This window comes from Gambusia affinis, linkage group LG24, assembly GCF_019740435.1.
Source record: "Gambusia affinis linkage group LG24, SWU_Gaff_1.0, whole genome shotgun sequence".
Lineage (NCBI taxonomy): Eukaryota > Metazoa > Chordata > Actinopteri > Cyprinodontiformes > Poeciliidae > Gambusia > Gambusia affinis.
The window spans coordinates 11,628,605-11,653,646 of record NC_057891.1 but is presented as its reverse complement, the minus strand read 5'-3'; the positions used below and the strand labels follow the sequence as shown (position 1 = coordinate 11,653,646).

The following is a 25,042-nucleotide window of genomic DNA, read 5'->3' as shown; positions in this document are numbered from 1 at the left end:
AATTTGCATCGACAACACCGTTTGCATCGACAATTTGCATCGACAACACCGTTTGCATCGACAATTTGCATCGACAACACCGTTTGCATCGACAGTTTGCATCGACAATTTGCATTGACGCTTGCATCGTTTCAATTTGCATCGACAACGACAATTGCATCGACAATTTGCATCGACAACACCGCTTGCATCGACACACCTCACTTGATTGTAGCGATTCTTATCGATGTCCAGCTTCCATGTGCTGCTGATTCCTGAAGCCATTTCTGTCTCAGATGCTTCTGAAGTCCAGCAGCCAAACAAAACGTCGCTGAGGCAGAGGTCGGGCCGTTAGTCCGCCGCGCTCCTTGGATGCGCTGAAATGCAAAAGTGCCTTCAATAACTTTATCAGGGAAAATATAAAGAATTTAGAAAATCCAACTTACAGATAAATAATAGCAGCAATCAAAAATCACGCTAAAGTAATTCTTATTGTGCTTAATGGTGGTGGGCAGACCAATTATAATGCTACATTACCGCCACCAACTGGACTGACTTGTGAACTGCAATTTAGGATAGAAAAAAGAAAGTTACGGTAATTCAAACGCGCTCTGATGATAAGTTACCCATCAACAAAGAAATCCCAGTTCTTTACACAAGATTCGAATCAGTCCATTGCTGGATATATAATGTTTCAATATAATGTTATGGTGTCAAATGTTGCACTAAGGTCCAACAGAACCAGCACTCTGGTTCTTCCACATCTGTACTTATGTGGATAAACTTCGTTTTTATTTCAGTTTTTATTTTTGGTAGAGGGGGGTGTGGGGGGGGGGGGTATTCCCGGTTTGGTCATCTTCCTCAACTGTTTATCATCTCACCTTCATGTCTGAACTGATGAGTTGCTGTCCAGATTCGTCATTGGCCCGCGGTTGTCTATGTTATGCTACCTGGCTGACCAGGTAGCATAAAGGACCGAATAATTGCCCCCCCCCCCACACACACACACACACTCCTGGGTTTGCCCCTTGGTTGTGTGGAGACAAAGCAGTAACTGGGGGGTGGAGGTGTTGTGTTGGGTCCAGCTCTTAATGGAAGCTCAACTCTGGCGTCACTAGCAGCCCCAAAAATGGACCGCTAACAAGTTCAATCTAACCGCATGCTATACAATAACCAATACACTGCATATCCATATAACGGGAAAAAGCTCATCTAATTGAAACAATATTATCTACCTCAACAACACCCAATTCCAACACTAATCAGCTTTATGATAAAAAAAACAACAACAACTAGAGGCTAATTAGACGCTAACAACTCACACCTGGTGAACACGCGCACCACCGCCCTACTCCCACAAAATACCAAAGCTCTGTATTTCCAACAATAACAGAATCAACATGCTACGTGCGAAACTCACTGAACCAGCAGCCAAAGAAGACCAAAAAGAACACAGCTAATTTCACGAAGCTAAAAAAAAACAAAACATAAATTCAGTCCTACCTTTGCTATGTCATCCTCATAATCCATGTTAGAGTAAATATTCCTCAACTATTTTCAACTTTTCTGTTTCCGTGGATACCGCAAATAAACTGAAAGGACTTCCTTCAATTTCGCTCGCAGCTGGAGTTCATTTTCGCTTGTGAATGACGTTGCTATGGGATTTCGTAATGGACCCTGATTCTATTGGCTATTGGGTATGTCAATCAGCCAAATCAACGAATGGGATGAGGAGAGGTTTGATTTTTCCGACGCAATGCTCAAAGCTTCTATAACCAGAGCTCCCAGGACGGCGCTTTTTAGTAGCACTTCACGCTTGTATTATTTCAAAAAACATTTTTATTAATAGCAAAATAATATTTATAGGAAGATATAAGTTGGGGGGCGAGGGGGGCGGTGGGACGTGGGGGGGGGGGGGGGGGTAAAAAATAAAAATAAAAAAAGAGAGAGAAATTTGTCATTGCACACATGGTGCCAAAATGTCCAAAAATGGTACATTTAGAATGTTCGCCTGGAATTTTATCAACTAATACCTTTAAAAAAAATTCTATGCTTCATTTATTTGGAATGAAATTTGGCATAGTATGTGGGCAGAACCTGTACTGTGGATTGCTAGAGGTTCTGGATTTCAACTGCATGCTTTTAAGGAAAACCCACTTTACACAATGTATTCCATTAGAATTTTTTTATATTTTTTCACTGAGTGCCATATATATTTCCTCTTACTCAGTAATACAAATGTTTATTTTTAGACGTCTAAAGTATTCTTTGGAATATTGCCTTCATTTTGATACCTGAACCAGTCAAATACACCTTGTAGTTCCTGAGATACATGGAACTCATTTTGGGGGTGTCGTTTTTGGAGAACTCTCCAAAACAACTCTCTTTTTTTCACCTGTTTCCACTGAGAGAGCAGAAACATCCTGATCCATCAGCCTGTACTCCAAATGTACAGCTAGCATGTTAGCACTTGCTTTTTATGGTTGTATAAATAGCTTGTTTTTGCAATCTTTTAGTGTGTTTATGTCCTAAAATTAGGTTTCTGAGATTGTTTAGATTTTACTGTATATTTGTTAAGGAGACTTTGTCAACTAGCTTCGTTGATTTGCTCCAAACCAACAGATGAAAACACACCTAATTCTTTAATGAGACCAAACAGAAATTTCTAGAAATGAAGCCTCATGTTCCATATGGCCTAAAGCAAACCAAAAAAATAAAAAATAATAAAATGATGGTGGTGAAAGTGTGATGGTCAGGGGTTGCTTTGCTGCTTCAGGACCAGATAGCTTGTCTTACTCTGCCATAAAATCCAGGTTTTCTCTGTCGGATTTGAAGATGTTTCTTCTGAAGGGAGCAAATGTGAACATCAAACTGAGAGGTGACTGTAGTTTTGAACCAGTTCTTAGTATCAATTGAAGCTAATTTAGACGTCCCGTCGTCTTTGGAAGCGGGACCATCGTGTCCTCGCGATGTCCTGTTGTAATTGCGACAGACAGCTCCATCTCCGGAGGACAAAAGCCCAGAGTGACGGGATGCGAGGAGCAGATAGCGGAGCACAGATTGTGTCGCATGCCCGGTTGACAGCTACAGCAGCGCCTGGCATTCTACTCTGTGATCAAATAATGAATCTGCCACGTTCTCAAACATCGATATGACTCCATCTCCTGGTGTTCATTAGAAGGTAAGGACTCGGCGTTTACGGGCGGCGAGCCGGCGTGACATGCTCAGGTGTAATTATGCTCACCAAGTTCACAGCGGAGATTAGGAAGCAAAGGGACGGATAAGAACAGGAGCGTCAGACATGAAGGAATATTGAAATACTCACTGATGCGAAGTGTCTTTTGTCACTTTATCATTTCAGGGTCTCACTTCTGTTTGCCTTTTCCAATTATAAAGGTGTGACTGCTACATCTCCCAGCCCCCTTCTCCTCATATCATGTTAAACACGCTGAACTTCAGGAATAAAGAATCATTTTACTTTCTGTTCTTCAGGAACTGAAATAATTATCACTTAGAGATGTAGAAGCCTTTGCAGGCCTAATCTGATGTGAGCGGTGCAACTTTGCATTTCGCAGTAATATTGATGGACATCTTGGGATGTGGTGACCAAACCGAACCAACACTGCCCTCTGCTGGCTGGCCACCGGCTTGCACGCCTCTGAAGAGTCCCTGCTGTCGGAAAATGAATTATGACAGTCTAATTTATTGTAATATCCATCTGTGACCCGGAGTTTCAACCTGACGTGGAGATGACAGGCAGCCGCGGTCACAGTCAATCTACACAGCCCCTGAAAACCGTTCGGCAGAGACGCCAACCAAGGACTCCTGGCCACGTTTTTGTCAAAACCGATTCATCAGGGATAATACAAGCAGAGCGAGAGAGCTGGAGGACTAATCACTATGGGATGTGGTAAATAAATTAGAAAAATAATCCGTAGTAACCAACGATCAGCGAAGACTTCCACTTCTGTGTTTGACCGTTTGATTTTTTACCTGAATCCTGACGGATGGTTGGAGGAGGACCTGCTTCTCGAGCCAAGTCGGATCAGTTTAATGTGACTTTATTGGGTCAAAATGGGAACAGAACAAAATGAAACTATTTCTGTGGGCTGTCAAGCAGATTAGTGGAGAACCAAGCAGAAGCAGCTCATCAACTAGCAGACTGGGTTGAAGGTGGACAGATAGTTTATGGTTACTTTGTTCAGGTATCAGACTAGTTTAAGGGAAATATCGACATTGCTGTTTGAACTCGATTCAAAAACGAGGAAATGCCTTGAAATAATTTCCTGTTTAGTTTTGTTGCTCTGTCATCCTCAGTGTTATATTAACTTCCTGTTCTACTGCGGCCTCCGTTTCCGACGTTCTCTGTTTTGGTATTTTGAGTCATTCTGGTTTTGGGTAAGGATCCGAGTAGCGACAGGATAGTTTTAAGGTTCCCTTAGTTCTGCTTAACAACTTCCTTTAATTTATTTCCACATTATGAACAGAGGAAGATATGCTTTGAGAGAACAACCGATTATCCAGGTAGCAGTTTTACCAAGTTGTAACACAAATAAGTAAAGAGAATGAGAACAAATTCATTTGACAATTCCAAGAAAGGTTTCCATAGAAACTGCCAGGAGTAATAGCTTGGTAGAAAACAGCCACTGGTTCTACACTTTGCCTCATCCAGACAGTCTGGAGTTTTAAATATTGAGAAACGTTTGCGTGCTGGACTGTGGAAATTTGGGATCTGATTTTATGTTCGACTGTGAGATATGCAACGTACCAGCCTGACCGAGAAGGAAGCTACTGGAAATACGTGCACTGTAAACAACCATCCTCCACCGCGAAGACTTTTGCCAACTTTCTGGTTGAGAAGGACTGAACGACTTCCTTCACTTCATCCGCTGGGTAGTTTAGACTCGCCGTTTAAGCTACAAGTCTAAAGCGGCACAGAAGTTCACAAGTTCTCCTTTAGTTTGCTGGTTAGCCAAGAGGAGGATCTGCTGAAAGAATCCAGGTCAATGGGAGAAAGCCTAGACTGACCATTGAAGGCAGATGAGAATCAAAAGGAAGTGTATATGAAGGCTACGTTAGAGTGACGGATATAAAGAAACACAACGAAATAAAACAAACCATAGCTCAGACGTTCAGCTGCTTTGTTCCACGGGACGTCAACAGCAAATCATAAATCAGGTTGTGTCATGGTCAACCAGAATCAAAAGCAAACAGCAGCCTTTTTAAAATAAACAGATGCACATTGATATGACTGTAACAAAATATGCAAGTAACAACTTCAACAAGTGTAAAGCAGAAGGCTTCTCTTTGAGCTTCCAGGCATTTAGCTGAATAATTTCAAGGAAGAAGAGCGTTTTTCCTAGAATCATTCTCTAAAAAATAAAGAAACAATTTGGTTTACAATAAAAAGCAAACCTAAAGTGTCTATATCTTTTGATTTATGTCTCTCTCTTCTTTGGTTTAAGATAATTAAAAAATATATATTTCTGAATACCTGTAGCATAAATTGCTACTAATTTATGCTACAATTCAATTTTTGTCCCAAAGAGTTTGTTGAAGAGGACACGCTCATCACAGCTCGGTTTCTGACGGGCCGGGGATGGTTGGGTCCGAGTGGATCCCCTGAACGCCGCGCCCCACCAGGATGAAGAGGAGTCCGGCCAGCAGGCAGAGGAAGCCGGCGGCGGGCGCCAAGAGGAAGGACGGGCCCTGCTGGACACTGAGCTGGTAGGACGGGCAGCCGGAGAGGCCGCGCTGATGGACGGCGAACTGCTCCAGGGTGTCCAGCACCTGGACCCACACCAGGTACATCACCATGACGACCAGCAGGCACACGCCTCAGAAACACATGAAGAAGGCAACAACAATCGTCAACAAAGCCTTTTAATTCTCCCCTTCTCAACTTCAAAAGAAGCAAACAAAACCCAGACAATAGCAAAGCGAAGCGTCGCGACGTGACAGCGCCTTTTGTGTTCCGCAGCCGACAGAAGTCAGACACACGTCGTCGTTTCAGGAGGCTCCGCGTGTTCACAACCGTCCCCTCAGTTCAACCCCGTCTCGTGTCGCGCCTGTCGTGTTTTGTCACCGCGTCGCTTACGAGGCTTTTGTCCTCGCCGCATCCGGGCTGGAAACCCGCAGCTGTTCCCAAGGCTCAGCGGGTAATGTTTTCCTCTCCCGTCTCAAGAAGAAACAAGCCAGTTTGTACTATTATTAGTTGGAATCGTCATGTTCAAAGCTGGTTTGTTTTTCTATTAAATGACAAAAAGAATTGTTTGTGCGCAGACTGACATGAACTTGTTATATATATATATTTTTTTGCTGATCTTTGGCAGATGATGGAGTGGGAAGTCGTCCTTGAAGCGTTTTCACCGGATGCTTCGTTCTTTTTTTTTTTTTTTTTTTTACACAAAGCCTACCTTCAAGCTCACTCCTTTTACTTATTTTATCGTCCTCTCCAGCAAATGTTGGGCCCAAAATATAATTGCCGTCTGTCATTTGCTTCCAGATTTGCAGACGATTCAACTGGAGGCGTTTCTGAAGCCGGTCTTCGACTTCAGCGGTTTACTCAAAGCAAATGCCGGACACAAAACGTTTTACGGGATCACATGCTTCTGTTATCGCCCGATTATTTTGGGAGACCAGCGAAATGGAAGCATTACATCTAAAAGCACAGCGTCTAAAAATACCTATTGGATTTTTACAGTCATTTTTCTCTTGGCTTGTTTGTTAGCAGATGAAGAAACTGGAATTTTCTATATTTTAAGAAAGAAGGAAAAAATTTACTTAATTCTGAAGAAACTTGTAATTAAATCATTTTTATAGAATAATGTCACTTTTATAAAAGCTCGTCACATTAGCTATATCCTTTAGGAAGTTAATTTTACTAAAACATGTCTTTGAATCTTAAGCAAGATATTTTATTCGCTTATATATCGGGATGGTACTTTGGTTTTCTAATTCAGCTCTGTACTCTTTTAAAACTCAAGATAGAAATCAAAGCTTGTGCTTGGAATATTTTAACTTTTTTGATTTTATTTAAGCAAACATTAGACCTTAAACACATTAGTTTGGATCTTGAACACGATACATTATGTTTGGATTATTAGCACAGACATTGGAGCTGTTGGTGAAGCCTCTAATACGCACCATAAAAACACAAAGAATTTAACTTGTTACATTTTATTTAAGTCCCATCCTAAAGCTACATGTGTAGTTTATATTTATATTTATAGCTTGAACTTAAAGCCTTTGTCGCAGATATGTTGGTTCTCCAAAAGCCTCCCTACCAACGCACCTAAAACTTGTTCAGTTTCGTCTGGAAAAATTTATTTCGGGGAAGGTAAGGATGCCAAAACATCTTCAAAAGTTAGCAAAGACACTAAAGTGCTAAACGAAAAAATAAGCTCAGCTTATACTACTGAGTAAAAGTAATAATTTATCAAAAATAATAAGCATTCACATATTTTTGAAGAACTTTTAATGTGTTCTTTTAAACTCTATATGAATTAAAGGCAACTACTGGTTCTGTTTTCCAACATACTTTCCATGAATGCACCCTTTAGTGGTTTACGTAAGAATATTACTATTTTGAAATAAAGAACTTTTTGATGATGCATCAGGTGAACTCTGCTGATTGTTACCTCCACAGACATGTAGAGCCCCGCCGGCGCTATAGAGGCTACGATTGGTCAGAGGAGCAGCACATAGCACCAGGAGTCCACCAATGACGACAGCCGTCACGCCTGAGACGAGGAAGATGCTCCAGAAGGTTCTGAAGACTGAACAAACCGGTGATTCAGTGGGGGATTGTCAGAGTGGGTGCGCTCTGTGTGATTGTACCAACCGATGGCGGAGGCAGGTTGGTACGGCTCTGAGGGGAAGCCGGTCAAGGCCGGGTGGGGTGCAGGAAATGGGAAGAGGAAGGCAGGCTGGCAGGTCTTTGACTCAGAGCGACCCGCTGAGGAAGGAGAAAAGCAGCTTTAAACTGATGTGATGGCACCGTTTTATGCTTTACGGGGTTTCTCACTGATCCAGAAGTCCAGGATGGAGAAATCAGAGGAGGCAGAGGTGAAAAAGCAGCGCCAGAACAGACCCTGGTGGAACATGGTCACCCCGTCCTCTGGCTGAAAGAGACAGAAACTTCAACAGATAAACACCGACTCCTGCTGCCAACAGAATCACTTGACTGTGGGACATTTCTACACAACAGGAGCCATTTAGTAGTTTTCTGTTCCCCAGAAAACTCTGTAGGAAACGTCTATACCCAACCACTAAGATCAGGAAGTCTCATATAGAGTCATGGTGTGACCAGACGCCATATTTGATGAGTAAACTGTCAAAACCAGGACAAATATACAGATTCTCTTCCATTTCAGTTAAATAATAAAAACCGTTTCAGATGAAGACGTTCACCCTATATTCAATAAATTAAAATAGACGTCTCAATGAGTATAGCTTATCTGATTAAAGTACCTTTTGAAAATAACCTTTAGGTAGGAAATAAACACATTTCAGTTTTTTAAAATAGTTTTCTATTGGTCTGATGTAATATTCTAATTTTAAATTTGAAAAAAATCATAACTCATTGAAATAAAGGCTTTCACACATATGAATAAGCGTATATAACAACTTGATTTTTAATAATATTCTAATTTAGTGAATGGGTCTGAATATACCGTGGTATTGGTGAGTATGACGGCCCATATTACTCACGTCCGGCGGGGCTTCGAGGACCTGCGACTTCAAAGGCCTCCGCAAGGTCTTGTTGACCACCATGAATAGGTGAAATACTTGATACCTCCTCTAAAAACTCTATTTTAATTTCCCAAACACCAAATATACCGTAATATGCACCAATAATGACAGTGGAAACCGCCTTAGCGCTAGCACATAAGCTAACAGCTACAATATGAGGGCTCAGCCAATCAGTGCCAAGGAAACTAACCGGCGGTCCGTCATTCTGCTTCCTAACCTGCTGAATCACAAATACGTGAATTTTCCTCAATTATTCCTCAAATAATTGGAGTCCCGTTCCACTGTGATTTTTTTAAATAGCTTCTTTTAAGCTTGTGATATTTTTAACATTTCTTCTTGACCTCAAGAGAACAACCAGCCTGAAGAACTGGTGGGATATATCAATCTCAATGTTGCAACAGTTGGTTCTTTACGGCTCTCATGAAGGATGTCTTTCCACTATTGCGTTGCCACACCTTGTAGGTTATAGTTTATTATGTTTAGCTTCTCAAATTGACCTTGATTCTAATTATTAGCCATTTATTCCAAGAACGCGGCAGTGATTCTTTGATTTGATGCAGGTGTTCAGGGTTTACATTGTTTTAGTTTATGTACCTTTGGCTGTAATGGCTCAGTAGTGTTTTCACAGTTTACCTTTAAGGTGTTCCTCTTCCTGTCGTCCTCCTCTCGGGTACGGCTGCAGGACTCGGCGGCCAGCAGCCAGTACTCCGTCCCGCAGCAGAGCAGCGTGAACAATGCTCCAGAGGCTCCGGAGAACAAGGCCAGGAAGAGGAGCACCTTCATCCTGTCTGCAGCAGACATGGCGCCCTCTGCTGGTGTCAGTATTAGCTCCGTACCTTCAGGTCTTTCAGTTCTAGAGACTTTCACTGTGAATCAGGAGTTTAACGCCCAGGCATGGCGTCGTCCTGAAGGAATAGAGCAGTTAAATGGTTCCTACGGACCAGCCGAAGCAGGAAGAGGTCCGGTTACACTCCAGGAATAGAAGAGCAGGAATAGACAGACACGGTCACAGCTAGAAACACCTGCTTAGCATTTATTACATTTAGAAATGCAGATTTTGTACAGAACCAGGCTGTCCAGAATGACAGACAGAGGCAATAGAAAAATTGTTCATTTATTAATCAGGCTGCTGATCAATGCTAACAAACAAGATGCACACTGCAGAGTATCTGATTACCTTTCAACAAATAAAAACAAGCTTCAGGTGTTTTTGCAAAGTGTTCCCATGACAACCCAGAGATGCTGTGGCCCGTTCACAGAAAGGGGGATTAATGACCACCCAGTGAAGAGAAATGAAACATTTAACCAGAACTTCTGGTTCCTGTGATGTTCAGGAGGTCTGTTTGGTCCGTCTCGCTGCGTTCCAATCAGTCACTGTGTCGTACAAACACTTCTTCTGTCTTGAACTAGGACATGACCCCAAACACGGGGTTGTGGCGGCAGATGCTCGGCCCGATCTCCTCGTAGTCCTTCTTGGTGTGGCACACCTGGTAGAACTCGGGCTGCAGAGACAGACCTCAGGTTGGCTCTGCTGACAGTGAAATGCCAACAATGTGGAGAGGAGGGGGATACTCACAGTGGACGCCAGCATGGACCCTCCGAACCAAACGGCGTACCTCTGCATGTGGTGGGTGACGACCTGGACGTCGATGGGCTTCGGCTGTGACCCAAACAGACCCGTGTCATTAAAACGTACATAGTTAGAGAATGAAACGCTGACGGCTTACCTTCAGCTTGCCGCCACTGAGCTCCTCACTGATCTTCAGCCGGGCGTCCACCGTTCTCTTCAGGTCCCTCTGCAGGCGCCGGCCAAAGTCCCGGAACATGGTGGAACCTCCGGACAGAACCACGTTCTGCAGGACAAACAACGCATGAATCAACATCGACTGTTTGGGTCTAGTGGCATCTATGGTTATGTACTAGCGTCTGAACTGTCTCTACCTTGTAGAGAGGACGTCGGACGTCGATGGGGCAGTTCTGGATGACCTCGTCCACCACCTCCGAGATGGGCTGAGTGAAGTCTGGATTGGCGAACTGGATCAGAGAGAGAACTCTGTTAAAACTCATTGTTTCGGACCAGAGAGCTCCATCTGGACACGTTCTGTAGGCACCTCTGGGTGGAAGAAGATCTCTGGGCCCAGGAAGCGCTCGTAGCCCACATCAATGGTGAACTCCTTCTTGGTGATGGCGTTGACGCCCGTGTACTGCTTGATCCACTTGGAGCCGTCCGTGTCGTACTTGTTGAACTCTTTGACCAGGTCGGGGCAGACGTAGCTGAACCGCTCCTGTTGGGAGAACAGGTCAGACATTTTTACATCTCCCTTGCTGTGCTGCCCTCTGGTGGCTGAGCAGATGAACAGTGAGGTACGGACCTTAACAGCTTTGGCCGTCTCCAGCGACTGCTCCGGAGGAATGCCCACCTCCCTTTCCCTCAACAACTGCTGGGTGAAGTAGGTGATGTCTCGACCGGCGATGGGGATGTGCTTGATGCAGCTGCCAATGACGTAGCCTTCAGCCTGGGGGGAGGTGAAACCAATGTGGCTGAGGCATACAGGAAGGAGGAGACAGAAAGAGAGGAAGTGACACCTACCACCGGGATGACATGCGTCACGCCGTCTCCACTATCGATCACGGTTCCCGTCAGCGTCCGCTCGCCAACCTGCCGGGACGTCCAGGAGGCGGCCAGCGCCAAGACAGCCTGCACCAAGGAGTTAAACAATACCGGGTTACTAACTAAACACATCAGGGTAAACAACCAATACCATGGTAATTTACCAACACAAGGTTACCAACTAACTAATAACTGGTGTTATTAATACACACAGAGAAATAAGTCACTCTTTAATAGAGGAACTGAGAGTCAGAGCTTCCTGGAGGAACTTCCTCTTCCTCTCTGAGAACCAGATCTAAAGTCAGACGGGTCTGAGGGGTTGGTCGTACCTGGACGGCGATGTAAAGACCCGGGACGTTGAAGGATTCGAACATGATCTCGGCCGTGTATTCCCTGTTCTCAGGAGTGTTGAGCGGCGGCTCTGTCTGCACACAGAACCAGAATCGGAATCCATCATTACCACAAACGTTCCCACTCCGTCCTCCAGTCACCTCTGTCCTTCGGTCCGTACCAGCAGGAAGTAGTGGTCCTCCGGCTCCGCCCGCAGGTACTTGAAGATGACTTGCTCCATGAAGCGCTCCATCAGGTCCCAGTCCTCCACAATGCCGTGACGGATGGGCCACTGCGAGAGAAAGAGGCGTCAACACCACTGACCCTGACTTGCCCTGACACGGCCGAGTCAGGGTCAGTGACCCCTGACCCTGACTGCCGCTTCAGCGCCAACTCACCTTTGTTGCGTATGAAGGATTGTCAATGGCTTCGTCTCCGATGTAGAAGTCCAGATCGTCGACGCCCTTCATCATCCTGCGCTGCGCCTGGTCTCCCACCTTAGCAGATTCTTTGATCGCAATACCTGCAGCAGAAACCAGCAGACTGTCAGCAGGATGACATCATCATCAGAGCAGAGAGACGCAGCTTCCGGGGTTCTCACATGACGGGATGATGAACTGTGGCTCCGTGTTTCCTGCATATCCAAGCTTTGTGTACCTGGAGAAGATCCAAACAACAGAACTTTTAATAAGAGTTAAAGTTTGGTTGCTTGGAAAAATGCTCAATGGATCTGTTCACTACAGGACAACTCAAAAATAGATTGGGATTAGAAAATATCAGAAAATAAATGAGATAAATAAAACTAAATGTTTACAACTAAAATGAATAAGTAAATTTTTTTTTAAACTAATTAAAGATAAATGAAATTGCCATATATGTAAAAATTTTGATTGTAAAATTAGTTTTAATTCATTTTTTAAAAAGGCATAAAATAAATGTAAAAATACTAAAAAAAAATGTACATTTCATAAATGCTCAAATAAATTAAAACATAAGCTAAAAACACAAAAATAACTATAGAATTCAACACATAAACACAAAAAAATACAATAAAAAATTTATTTAAAAAAATTTAATTCATTAAACAAAGCAATGGATAAACTGAAAAGCTAATTATTAAATGCAATACATGTACTGAAAATAATTGTGTAAAGCATATAGGAAATATGAATATACAGCCACAACAAGTCACAGAAAAACATAGGAAGAAAACCAAAATAAACAATAAAAGATGTAAAAACAACCTGGCAGTCAATGAAACTTGATCAAATTTAATTACAACAGTATAATAAGTAGAAAGTTTTCACAATGTAAACTAAATATCCATGCATTGTAGGACGTAATTACGTGTACTTTATAATAATAATAATGATGATGATGATAAAGTGTGCTGCAGCCTGGAGGTCAGCCCGGTCTGGGTGTGATCAACCCAGGTAGGAACTGCTGTCTGAGGGGTGAACTCTCCAGGAAGTGGCTTTAGCTCCAGCAGCTAGCAGCGGCTAATCATCGCTTCCAGCCCCTCAAACGGTCCGAACCGAGCCGCTGGACGGTTCGAGCCGCTTCAGGGGTTCCACCAGCTCCATGCAGGCCGGCTGGCTGGACGGAGCTTACCGGAGGAAAGGGACGCAGCGTAGTCCCGGACAGCGGCTTCCAGGGCGTTAGCTGGAAGTTTGACAGGGGCTTCAACAGAAGCAAGCGGGCAGCCTCACTCACCCGGTGCCGCAGTCAACAACACAAGCCGGGAGCCGACCTGCCATGGTTCCGCTCCGCTTCACGACCCAAACGCGAAGATACCGACCCCAAAGAGAGGCTAGGATGGGCTGGAGAGGAGAGTTTCCACCGCAGCAGCCTGAATGAAGAGCCGCCGAGTCGGAAACACTTCCGGATTCCGTGGCAGCAGCTTCTAATGCAGAGTCAGCAGGTCCATGGCGGAAACAGCGCCCTCAGCTGGACCGAGCTGGCACTGCAACAAGCATGTGTTAAGGCTTTAAGATAGCTACAGTATTTCAAATATATGATTCTGGAATCCAAAAGGGAAGTTAAATATTGTAACTAATACGTGTTGTCTCACCACCTGCTGGTGTTTCTGGCTCATAAAATGCCATAATGGAAAAACTATGCGGGCCGCTAATTCAATTAAAAGCAAACTACTCGTAGTGTAAAAATATGTTTATTAAAACTATCATATTAAGATTTATGAACAGCTGTCATATTAGATTTTGAGAAAGCCGTCTGCAAGAATCCTTCAACGTTTCTAGTTGGAATTTTTGACTTCATACGGCGTTCCCGTTACTTTTCTGGACTTAAAACTCAGAAACTCCACCAAGTTCGACTAAACCACAGCGTTATTTAAGCGTTGAGTGGCGATCAGTGTCCTAAAATTCAACACATAGCCAGTTTATTAAAACTTTTTAATGTGTGCCTTTCTCAGTCAAATCATGCAGGATATATCTAACATCAAAGGTGCAAAAGTCTGAAAATAGTTGACTACTGTGCAAATTTAAAGTCTCTAAAAACCCTAACATTTTGAAAAGAATCAGTAGAATATTGAGAATAAAAATGTTAATGTTATACAGGGTATTTAAAGTGTTTCTTTCAGTGATTATGTATAAATAAAGATAGTATCTGTATACTTACATGTCATTTGTCATTATTTTTGTTGCAATAATGTGGGATAATTTCCCCAGCTAATATTCCTGTTAATATCCCAGATTTCAGGCTTGAGTGAAGGGATTTTAATGCTGGCTCCTGTTTCCACCAGCAGGTGGCAGTAATGCACCAGATGAATAAGTGAATAATCAGCGGACTTTGGATACCGTCAATGTGTTTTTATTAAAGTCTACATGTAAACATTGTTTTTATTGTATATTACTAGTATTGAAGTTTGGAATAAACTGAATAAAACCCTTCAGTCCCACCAAGATTTAGTTTTCATCATTGAACGTCAACTCACCTTGTCTCTCGTGACTCCACATCAAAACATTTCCATCTTCCATCAGCTAACTCACTTTTGAAGGAAACTGGATCATATTTAGGACTGCCTGGTTAAGGAGGGGTAAAAATAAATGAGCAGGTGAATGTTTTTGAACCTCTGGATGTTGTCCACCAGAGGGCAGCAGAGCTCCCATTATGTCTAAAACGAGGAACCCCAAGAGTTTGAATTAATTAATTTACTAAACAAACCAAATGAGAATTAACTCTAAAAACATTTACTGAAATACAAAAACAACATGATGAATAGCAGGTTTTTGTAGTTTTTCACAGAGTTTTTGCAGGTCAGGTGCTTGTTAATGATCCCTCCTTGGAGCTACTTTGACTAGGCCGGTGTTGGAGCTGCTTTAACTAGAACGCCGTTTCCCTCCATTTACCAAAGTAAGGTTAGTGTTTGAGCCCCTTAGTCCAGCCTGGATTTAGGGGCTAAATGAGTTTCTAATTCCTCCAGGGCCGGCCTTGTAGTGGGGGAGGGGGTGTCGGCGGCCCCATCGATTCACAGGAAGTGAGGGCGCTCCCTCCAGCAGGACGATGGAGGGGTAATTGACTCCCTGGAGGTTTTTGATCCTCGCCCACACACAAACAAATAATTCGGCCCCGTTTCCGCCGAAGCCGGGCCTGCTGGGTATACAGAGGTCCCTCATCAGCTGAAGTATGACCGCTGTCAGGGCCCGGCTTGGCGGCCATTAGAGCCAGGCAGAGGAGGGTCTTATTATTTTTAATAATCTGCTGTTTTTGCTGCTTCCTAGCCCCTGGAGAGCTGCAGTCGGCACTTTCCCGCTGTGATCATCAGCCGTCCTTCGTGTTCAGGCCTAATGATGCTCAGTCACCCAGTCGGCAGGACGCCCTCCACACAGCCGGCCGCTAACTACCGCCTGCATTATTTAGCCGCAGCTAAACCATCATGCTGTTCACGCTGCTCCAAGTTCTTCAATGGCTTGGAAAACGAAACATGTTAATCCAGTAGGAGGTTGTGTTGTGTGTCCATCATCAGGGCTGTAATTACATTCAGAGGTCAGTCATCAAGCCTGAACCTGAACACCAGCAGACAAGCTGGGGAAACAAAATGACTTCAAATTCAAATTCAAAAATACTTTATTGATCCTGAAGAGAAATCAAATGCTGTTGTAACTCATTCATTTAGATTCTTTAAAGAGTTAGCGTAGACGGCGATGGCTGTCGGGAGGAACGGTCTCCTGTAGCAGTCTGTACTACACAGAATCTGAAGAAGCCTCTGACTGAAGACAGTGTTTTCTCAAGACGGTTTCATGAAGAGAATGGTCAAAAACCTTTTTTGGTGAGTTTTTTGAGTTTATGAAGAATGCTACTTTTCCAGAGGTTCCACAGTCGTCCGCAGAACAGAACCAGTCTTCTGTATCAGACTGGTGAGGCTTTTTAGGTCACTAGCTCTGATTCTGCTGCCCCAACAGACGACGACAGAAGACACAACGCTCTCAACAACAGACTTATAGAAGATCTACATAGATTCAACAGGTTACCTGTGGGAAGGCGTTTCCAATGTGGAAACGACAGGAATCAGAGCTGGTGAAGCCAGACAAACCAGGAAGGAAGAAACAGTGATTGACAGATTAAACGTCTTGGTTCCCAACAGTTTGGTTGTTCTGTTTCTGTCGAGGTGTGTTTTCATTTTACATTTCAGTAGGGCTGCGCAATTTATGAAAAACATAAAACATGCCAAGAGAATATTGGCACCCTGCTCACTGGAACAGTGACCCCCCAGGACCCTGTCTCAATGAGCACGCCATTTTAAGCTGTACCAGGCTGTGGGACAGCAAGAGAGAGCAAGACTTTCAGGAGACAAAAAGGAAGGTACAGGAAAGTTTTTTCATTTTTGACCTTTTAACCTCCATCTGTTAGGAAACGTCTGGAAATGTTTTCACTTTTTCTAGTGTCAGAGTAAAGGTATACAGGAGGCCGCTGTCCTCTGATGCGAACTGCGTCAACGCCAGGATATAAGGCCGGTGAATGGAGTGGTACGAATTTCATCAACACCAGAATGTTTCCCAGTCATTGAGCACAAGAACAGTTATTGGTGTTGAAGTTGGGACTGATTGAGACCGCTACAGCTGGACTGCACTGGATCTATCGTCTATTTATACTCTCCTTGATGGGAGACACAAGGAGATACTTTCTTAATAAACAACATTCAAATATCAAGTTTATCAAATGTTACAGAGGATGATAAATGCAACAAATACGTCGAAAAAGAATCAGTGTGAAGAAATGCCAGGACGTTCTGCCGATTCGCCACAAATACAATATAAGAGCTGATTTTTCTGCAACATTTATTGAAACCACATATCAGCAGAATACAGCGGTACTCTTCACAGAAGACTCTTCAGAAGAAGCCGTGGACGTCCCTCCTCTAATATAACTAAAGCACTGTAAAAACAGACTGTCGAATCGGCCTCAAATAAATGAATAAACAAACAAATAAATAAATAACATCTGACACTGTATTGTCCACGGCGTGTTGAGCACAAACACATTCAAACCCTGCAGAGTGAGGAGGAAATGTAAGGCGTCGGGGAAGTAATGACAAAGATTGAAAGTGCTTATTTTTTTTTAAAACAAATGTGTTTGACATTTTTAAAGAGTAAGGAGTCCGGAGAACATGCAGGTTTCATTTGAAGCTGTGAGGCGTATTTATTGTTTTTCACTCGTAATGCTGCACTGTTGCTGAAATATTAATAATAATAATTCATGTCTTAGACATCTAAATGCCCCACAAAATATTTTGCATTTTTATTTGAAAAAATTAGCTCGATTATGTATCGGTAGATTAGTAAACAGCAACTTAAACAGATGCATTTTGGTTCCTTTATACTGCAATGAAAGAAGGATAAAATACCGCCTGGCAGTGGGTAAATATATAAACATGAATATAAATAAAGTGTAATTCTGAAAAATAATGACGACTATATCGATACAAAGTTAACTCCACAGGCTGTTTCAAAGCATAAGAATTTAAAATAAAAGCCTGAAATGATCCAAAGTTCTGCCGATTACACTCCACTTCACGAAAAGCGACACCGACGGCTGGGGACTGGGAACCAGAATCCAAACCCGTTCACCGGTCAGACCCTGGGACCCACCTGGAACAGAACGTCAGCGTTCAGGTTTGAAAACAATCACAAGCTAACTTCGTTCCACCCTGGATGGACAAATAACAGACCCAGGTATATAAAACAAGCCCATATCACCACCCTGCCACCGCCGTGCTTTTCTTCTTACCTCCTGAAGCAGAAACACCGACTGGGTTTTTTAGGAATCAAAGCTTTTAGCCGCTTTTTCTTTAGGTATCCTATTCAAAAGCTGGTAGCATTTACATGACTGTGGACCCAATCAGCCCCCAGCATCACCCTGTCACTACTGTGCTTCACTGGAGCTGATCCAATGATTTCTATGCTTAACAATTAACACAAAATGACCGAGGGGATACATTAGGCTCCATTCTTTTTTCTGCTCTCGTGAGCAACAAACCAGAAAAAGAGTTACGTGTAACCTGCGTGGCTCTACGCGACAGTCCGACGTCCGACTACGTCAGGTGGAGCAGCATGGGCGGCGTGAGGAAGAGCAGGGCCCGCCTGCTGGGGGCGGCGCCCGACGGGACGGGCCGCTTCTTCTTGACGCCGTTGCAGAGCGGCGTGCTGCAGCAGCTGATGCACACCGAGTTGAGGCGGCCGGTGCAGAACTGCTGGTAGCCGGAGGAGGTGATGAGGCAGGCCGACGACGACGCGCACGACTTCCTGTAGTGGGTTCCTGCGGGAGGAAGACGACTTTTACTGCCAAGAACAGGAACGTTTCCTTTAATGTAATCCGATTACTCAGAGCAAACAGGTAGCTTTGTTGTGGCGCGCTGCAGCAGTTTATTGCTCTGTCTGACTTATGGAGGCATCGATCCTCCGGCTGATCTTATTAACTGATATTTATTTAAGGAAAAACAGCAGGCAGCCCGGCCGTTATCAGGTCCAGCTCCTCCGTATTAGCAACATCTGTTATGTTGCAGCTGCGTTAGCTGCACCAACAGCATGGAGAGATGAAGAGTTTCCTTCCTCCACAGCAATAATTGTCAACTTAGATTTTGCAATAAATAAACAGAATTAACAGCTACGTAGCCCTGTAGACAACACGGTCTAAACAAAGTCATGATTTAATCACATTTGATCATTTTTAAAAAAAAAATTGTTTTTTGGAGAGACGATTGTTTTAGGGAATTTTACGCCTGTAAGGAATATGTTTTTTTCTTGACACCTAAATGAAATATTTACCCAAACATTTTATCATATACTTCTATGATCTGAAATGCATTTATCTGGATTTGCTTTTACGGTAAATAAAAACGTGACTTGAAGTCTCACTCGTTATTTTTTAACAACTCACCTTTTCAAACAGATAAAATACTTAAATGTGGCCAAAAGCTAAAAGTTCATGTTGATGTACAGCAGCAAATCACCTGCAAAGAAATGTACAGATTCTCATTAACCCCTTTTAGCAGAGGCATCAGGACTTGTTCTTTACACCTAATGCTAATTTATCAAATAAGCCCTATATGTGGTACTCACAAAAGAATAACAAAGCTAAGGTCATGAGAAAACGCAACCAGCTTTTGTTTCAGAAATGCGACAAACAGACTGATTGAAATTAGCCTTTCTTATGCTTTGCTACATTTAGACAGATATAGCTACTTTAAAAGTCCACCAGAGCATTAAATTGTGAGGTTCCAACATTTGTTCGAGCTAAAGTTGGAAAAGCTCAGTTTTCAATCTCTACATTCCCTAACTAGAGCTGACTTCAGCACTCTCACTTAAGATAAGTTCGAACATTGTCAGGCGGGTAAAACGTAACACAGCCTTCCACAGCTTTGTGCTAAATTAGAGTTTTGTAAATGTATAATTACTGCTTGGGAAGTTAATGGTTCCCAGGCAGCTCTGTAAGTATCCAATAAAGCTAATTATGTTTGAAGGTAACTATTAATGAACATTTTGCCTCTTATGAAACCCCACATACGCACGCTATTGAACAACTTCTTTTTTCCTTTTTTTTTAGCATGTTCCTTTAGAGTTTCAACAAACTCAGCTGGTTTCATAATGCTAAGTCAAGATTTAGCTGAATTAGCTTAAGTTTGCTAAGCTAGTTTGGCTAGTAGAGTCCATAATGTAACAGGTGGCACCATTAGGTGTCGCTCTTTCTATTGCTTGAGCCTCCATAAAAGGGAAGCTAGAAGGATGGTGGCAAAGTATCAATTTCCTGTGTGTCAGACCAGCTGTGTGTTGGGTGTTGTTTGCTGGCTGTGGAGTTTTATACTTGGTCTTTTTTAATAAAAACTAATTGTATGTTTATATATTGTTTTATATTTTTGTCAGGGTTACACCAGATCGGCTACTCCACGGTTTGAGCTGGGAGTGTTGATTTATGCAACACAGGTAGGCAGTGTTTTAATGTGTTTTAGGTTGATTTGATTAAAATGATTTAATAAGAATTTAACAATTTTTGTGTTTTTGTTTTACAGTTTTTGCACTGCCTCCTGCTGTCCTTTTAGCGTTTGGTTTTTCTTGTTGTTAGTCCACCCAGTTATGATTGTTTTCTTTTTGTAGTATTTGTGAGGGCGGGCTAACAACCTTTCATTTATTTTGTTGGTTTTGTTTAATTGTTTGTTTTTTGGCACTTCCCTGAATTGTTATATCTCGTTTGGCGTGATCCCCATTACCAGGGTTGACAACGACGGATAAAGTTAGCGGGGAATCCGTTTTATCTATGCAACAATAAATATCAATAATTAACTTAATTCTGGTTGTTGGTTATTGCGCTTTGGCTAAGTAAGCCTATAACAATAATGTAAGACTGTCTCCTTGGTATTTTGTTGTTGTTGTTGCTTTTGAGCTAAAAGTCACTCAGCATTTGAATTACAGTATTAAATGCCTTGTTATTCATTTTCTTTGGTTTGATTTTTAACTTTGAACCACTGGAAGCTAATGCTAGCCTATTTCATTTGATAAAATGGTTGATTTTCAGCTGTTTTATGACAGTCTTCAGAAACGCTAAGAAAGATATCACAGCGAGAAACGATACAAGTATTTATCCAGTTGAAAGATTGAACTGACTGGTATTTGTTGTCTGCAAAGGCTTCTACTGCTGTAAAGCTGTGAGGACACACATCAGCTTTCTTTGAAGCTCCGCGGAGGAGAGAACTAACAGATAACAATGTCGGCTCCAGCGAAAATCACAGGAGATTGTGTTGACCTCCTGGAGGGGCCAGGTAAGTCAGACATGAGGAACGTATCTGAGACGGGAAGAAAGGAGAGAGGTGACGGCTGGCTTCTTTAGGGAAATAATTTCTGTCTTTTCATGTTACCTTTTAAACAAAAAAACAATGTCAAAGGTGCGAATGCGGCGCAGACGTAATGAGATGTTTATCTTTGTTCAAACAAAAAAAACAACAATGTCATAACAGGAGAAAATGTTTCCCTGGTTCTCAGGCTTCAGAGGAAACAGAATTTGGAGGTCGTGTAAGTTTCTACGCTGACTCATCTTCCCCCATGATCAGCCGAAACAAGCTAGCAGCTCTAATTGGACACTTTACCATTTGCATCTTGAATAGAAGAAAACACAAATTAACTCTCCAGGAAGGAGGCAGCTATTAGCTAGCTATGTTTTTGTTTTTTTTGTTTGGTTTTTTTTGCGTCAGCAAGTGGCGGCGTACCGTCAGGTTTGACCAGCACCTCCTTCTGGCACATGTCCTGGACGTTGACCGTGCAGTTAACGATGAACTCGGGCGTGGAACAGTCGTAGTTGACCCCCTCACACTGGTAGCACTGGATCTGGAGGCCGTCGCCTGTTACGTCACACACAAACAGGAAGCGGACCTGAATCTCACGGACATTCAGGAAGAGCCGCTGAATCCGCCTTCATGCTAACTTTAGCTTTAGCAGCTCTGAGTAACGAAGCTAACCGGTTCAAAGTGTCAAACTTAGCATAAAAACTTCCAGAATAAAGCTAGAAGAATGAACAATATTGAAATATGCAATTCAATATTTTTTTCTATTAATGTTCTGGCCAATAACTTCAATTAAAGCAGACAGCCAAATAGTTTGATGACGTAGCCTTGACTTCTGCTTCTTCAGCTAAAACTTGTCATTCCCCTCCCCCCACTTTTAAATCTTAACTGTGCCTTTTAAATTAAACAGAACAATAATTGTTTGTTCCATTCAAGATTATTATTTAGATTTATTTTATTGCTTGGGGTTGAAATCTGCTCATAATTTCATGTGTTGACGTTTCCCAGCAAAAGGTGCTTATGGGTTTTGATATGCCAATCAAATTTGTAAATTAATTTTTATTGGACGGGAGAAAAGAAAAAAAGTTTTCTCTCAAACTTATGATGACTAAGCAGAAAAATAGTCTTTACTTGCTAAATCTGCTTTTCAGAAGGATTGTAGTGACAGTGCATAAAAAATAAAAAATCATACAATAAGCATTTTTAACTGTCACAACAATCCTGTTTTTTGGCATTATGGGAAAAAAAAATAGCTGCAGATACATAAACGCCTCGGTCCTTCATCCTTTTTTTTTTTTTTTTTTAAACGTATGTTCAGACTTGGTTTCTGCACAATGAGCATTAAAAAGAAAAAAAATCATTAAAATATGTTTTTGTGTCAGGGGGAGCAAATGGCATTTATTACAAAATGAAATGTTTTAAAATATAATGTTTCTATGGCAATATTTAGGAGATTTTTGGTGTTGAAGGAAAAGAGCTGGGTGTTTCTCATAGATAATAACATAGTACATATATTTATATACTTTGTATAAAACAAATGTTTAGTTAGCTTCTCATGAAATGTGATTAGTTTTTATGAGAAATCCAATAATCATTTCCCTTTGGGATTAATAATCTGCAATATTGATTATTTAATCTCACTAACAGAAACTCGAAGGCATCTCGTCTGCTTTTTGCTTCTCCATCACATCAATAAGCTCCAGGTCATCGCGTCATTCAGCAGGAAGAAACTAAAGATGGCCGCCACGGCCTTTTGGGAGAAATGACACTGATCTGAAACACGAGGCAGAAAATATGAGAAAGGTCTCATATTTCTCACATTGGGAACCAAAATGGGTTCAATATGGACAAGCTGACCTTCCTCTCCATCAAACTCTCTTAGAAAAACAGAGTCTTCAGTCAGAGGCTTCTTCTAATTCGCCACAACACAGACTGCTACGGGAGATCCTTCCTGTCCATTAAACAATTCCCCTTTGGGGTCAACGCAGAATTTTTTGAATTGCATGAGAATATTTCTAATCAAATTCTAAAAATACAAATGGCATCATTCAGGATTCCACTTTAACTCCAGATTCCCCCCCGCCCCCCCAAATGTTTAAAATTAACCATAAATTAAATTATGTCCATCTATACAGATCAATGAATATATAAAGCATTACGGTGGCAATTACAGCTCTGAATGTAAATATGATCAGATTAGTTTGAATGAAGTATGAAAAAAAATCGACTTAAACAAGAATCTGCATCATTTCCTTTCACAGTGGAGAATTCGACTCATTTCACAGCTAAATATTCAGATCAAAAGAACCCCTTCTTCTTCTTCTTCTTCTTCTTCTTCTTTTTTAGTTTTTAGTTGGGGTTCTGCACAGAGCCCAGGTTTCTACAAACACATCCATTTTTTTAAAGCTGCTGCTGTTTTTTTGTTTTGTTTTTTTGCAGCCACCGCCTGGAAACGAATTGACACCTGGAGCCACCGGCGGCGGCTGCGGCTCTGTGGGAACGCGTCTGATAAAAGGAGCATTTACAGAACAAAAACGGATAAAGTGATATAAAATAAAATAGACCATCATCTGTGGCTTCTGCTCTCTTCTTTTCCACGCTTTTAGCCTCCATCAGATGAGCTTTTCTTATTGCCCTGGAAACCTCCCCGTGAGGTCGGCTCTGCGCACTGAACCTGCAGAAAAGGGCAAGGCGGCTGCAGGAGGAAAAAAAAAAAAAAATTTCAGCCGCAATCTAGAAAAAAAAAAAAAATAGATAAACTCAACAACTCTGGAGATGAAATCCCGCCGCAGACTGAGTCACGTTACGTTAAGCTCAGCTGACGGGTTCAGTTAGTGCTGCTTAATCACAGCAGCAGGGGAGCCAGAAGACATTAGTGGAAACTCAGCAGGAGCCGAAATCCAGCTCAATTCACCGCGACCATCCGCTAAGAAGAAACCGCTAAAACAAAATTCCTTCAATCTGCGCAAAATGTGGAGAAATGCGTAAATTCAGAGAGAGAGAGAGAAACAAAAGAGAACACTTTTGCAACTTTTCCAGAGACAAGTTGAGCATTTGAATCCAAGCAACAACAAAAAAAGAAAATAATTTCTCAGAATCAGCAGAGAATGGATTAGTGCGCACGATCTTGCGCTAAAAACGCACTTTTTCTTCGTCCTCTTTTTTTGTTGCATTATTTCCACTAAAGTGTATTTAACGCGCGCTTAAAATCAAACACTTTCCCCAACATTTCAGATGCAGCTTTTGTGTGTGTGTGTGTGTGTGGGTGTGCGCGCGTGTGTGTGTGTGTGTGTGTGTGTGAGCGCGTTTCTTCTCCTGTTGCGTCCAGTTGACCCACCTGCGTCCAGGAAGAGTCCCAGTAAAGTGGCGAAAACGAGCAGCCGCATCCTCTGCCTGCAGCCCGGAGGAGAACCATGAGAGCCGGAGGGAATCAGCGGCGGGAGCAGGGGTCGGTCCGCCGGTTCATCCTCTCCCCCTCTGGGGCAGATGGAGGGATGAGGTGGAGGAGGGAGAGACGGAGCTCCGCACAGGTTGTTGCGCTCAGAGCGACTGGAGAGGAAGAAGCTGGAGCTCAGCAGCATCCAGCGCACCACGTGACCACGTTCCTCTCTCTCCCTTCACACAAAGATCACGTTATCCTAATTATTATAAATCTGTTTTCTTTCTTATACCAAAGTATCAGCTTTTAATCTGGAGGTAAATTCTGTCTTGATTAATTTTCTCAATGTTGCGGAGGGGGTGGGGGGGGGGGGGGGCTGTGGAGTTCTTATCTGCAGTATGACTGGAGCACAGACAGTTGTTGAGACCGGATCTTGAGGTCTCCGACCTCCACCGGATCCAACTCACCAACTCCAACTTTAAAAAGACAAACAAAAAACACACACAAAAAAAACCCCAAAAAACAATATGGCCGACATCGCACCATTTTTCAGAACGTCTATGAGAGCTTGCCGTATTAAACACAACAGAACCAGATTAGCTGCCTTACAGTTCCTTGATGACGATTCTAATGGCAATTCTGTGGGTCTACAGAAGCAGTCAGTGTTGCAGTGAGTCTAAAAAGGCCTCTGACCGAAGGC

General features: G+C 42.5%; 3 protein-coding genes and 1 long non-coding RNA gene across 8 annotated transcripts; 1 reads left to right on the top strand and 3 right to left on the bottom strand.

Moving 5' to 3' along the window:
* Positions 1–5,103: 5,103 nt before the first annotated feature.
* On the bottom strand, positions 5,104–9,660 carry LOC122827227 (transmembrane protein 182-like). Of its 4 annotated transcripts, none has more exons than XM_044109936.1 (5): positions 9,367–9,660; positions 8,006–8,102; positions 7,823–7,936; positions 7,620–7,757; positions 5,104–5,816 (listed from the first exon to the last, which is right to left on the bottom strand). In XM_044109936.1, exons 1-5 carry the CDS (start codon positions 9,532–9,534, stop codon positions 5,551–5,553), a joined length of 783 nt encoding a protein of 260 aa, XP_043965871.1. In that variant the 5' UTR covers positions 9,535–9,660; the 3' UTR covers positions 5,104–5,550. The 4 variants fall into 4 exon arrangements, with proteins under 4 accessions (XP_043965871.1, XP_043965870.1, XP_043965872.1 ...); XM_044109935.1 differs by having other exon boundaries at positions 5,104–5,769; XM_044109937.1 differs by lacking the exon at positions 9,367–9,660 and adding an exon at positions 8,692–8,949 and having other exon boundaries at positions 5,104–5,769.
* An 86-nt stretch (positions 9,661–9,746) lies between these two features.
* LOC122827226 (actin-related protein 3) lies at positions 9,747–13,584 on the bottom strand. Its single transcript, XM_044109934.1, has 12 exons — positions 13,388–13,584; positions 12,276–12,331; positions 12,073–12,197; positions 11,856–11,966; positions 11,674–11,769; positions 11,324–11,431; positions 11,106–11,249; positions 10,845–11,018; positions 10,675–10,767; positions 10,461–10,586; positions 10,310–10,393; positions 9,747–10,235 (listed from the first exon to the last, which is right to left on the bottom strand). Exons 1-12 carry the CDS (start codon positions 13,429–13,431, stop codon positions 10,140–10,142), a joined length of 1,257 nt encoding a protein of 418 aa, XP_043965869.1. The 5' UTR covers positions 13,432–13,584; the 3' UTR covers positions 9,747–10,139.
* Positions 13,585–15,851: 2,267 nt separating this feature from the next.
* Positions 15,852–24,625, bottom strand: LOC122827224 (ly6/PLAUR domain-containing protein 1-like). 2 transcript variants are annotated; one of them, XM_044109933.1, is made up of 4 exons: positions 24,301–24,624; positions 21,390–21,521; positions 18,192–18,448; positions 15,852–17,781 (listed from the first exon to the last, which is right to left on the bottom strand). In XM_044109933.1, exons 1-3 carry the CDS (start codon positions 24,542–24,544, stop codon positions 18,225–18,227), a joined length of 600 nt encoding a protein of 199 aa, XP_043965868.1. In that variant the 5' UTR covers positions 24,545–24,624; the 3' UTR covers positions 15,852–17,781; positions 18,192–18,224. The 2 variants fall into 2 exon arrangements, with proteins under 2 accessions (XP_043965868.1, XP_043965866.1); XM_044109931.1 differs by having other exon boundaries at positions 15,852–18,448; positions 24,301–24,625.
* LOC122827225 lies at positions 20,050–23,494 on the top strand. Its single transcript, XR_006369998.1, has 3 exons — positions 20,050–20,112; positions 20,812–20,945; positions 23,403–23,494. It is a non-coding gene; the product is annotated as an uncharacterized LOC122827225 (long non-coding RNA).
* Positions 24,626–25,042: the final 417 nt, after the last annotated feature.

Coding starts and splice junctions, on each gene's coding strand:
- LOC122827227 (XM_044109935.1), bottom strand. CDS start 9,534: ATGTCTGCTGCAGACAGGATGAAGGTGCTCCTCTTCCTGGCCTTGTTC. Junction 7,937..8,005: donor CATCCTGGACTTCTGGATCA/GTGAGAAACCCC, acceptor CTCCTTCCTCAG/CGGGTCGCTCTGAGTCAAAG. Junction 7,758..7,822: donor CCAACCTGCCTCCGCCATCG/GTTGGTACAATC, acceptor CGGTTTGTTCAG/TCTTCAGAACCTTCTGGAGC.
- LOC122827226 (XM_044109934.1), bottom strand. CDS start 13,431: ATGGCAGGTCGGCTCCCGGCTTGTGTTGTTGACTGCGGCACCGG. Junction 11,432..11,673: donor GTCTTTACATCGCCGTCCAG/GTACGACCAACC, acceptor TCCTTGGTGCAG/GCTGTCTTGGCGCTGGCCGC. Junction 11,250..11,323: donor TGACGCATGTCATCCCGGTG/GTAGGTGTCACT, acceptor ACCTCCCCCCAG/GCTGAAGGCTACGTCATTGG.
- LOC122827224 (XM_044109931.1), bottom strand. CDS start 24,544: ATGCTGCTGAGCTCCAGCTTCTTCCTCTCCAGTCGCTCTGAGCGCAAC. Junction 21,522..24,300: donor GGGACTCTTCCTGGACGCAG/GTGGGTCAACTG, acceptor GTGACGTAACAG/GCGACGGCCTCCAGATCCAG. Junction 18,449..21,389: donor GGTGCTGGTCAAACCTGACG/GTACGCCGCCAC, acceptor TTCCTCCCGCAG/GAACCCACTACAGGAAGTCG.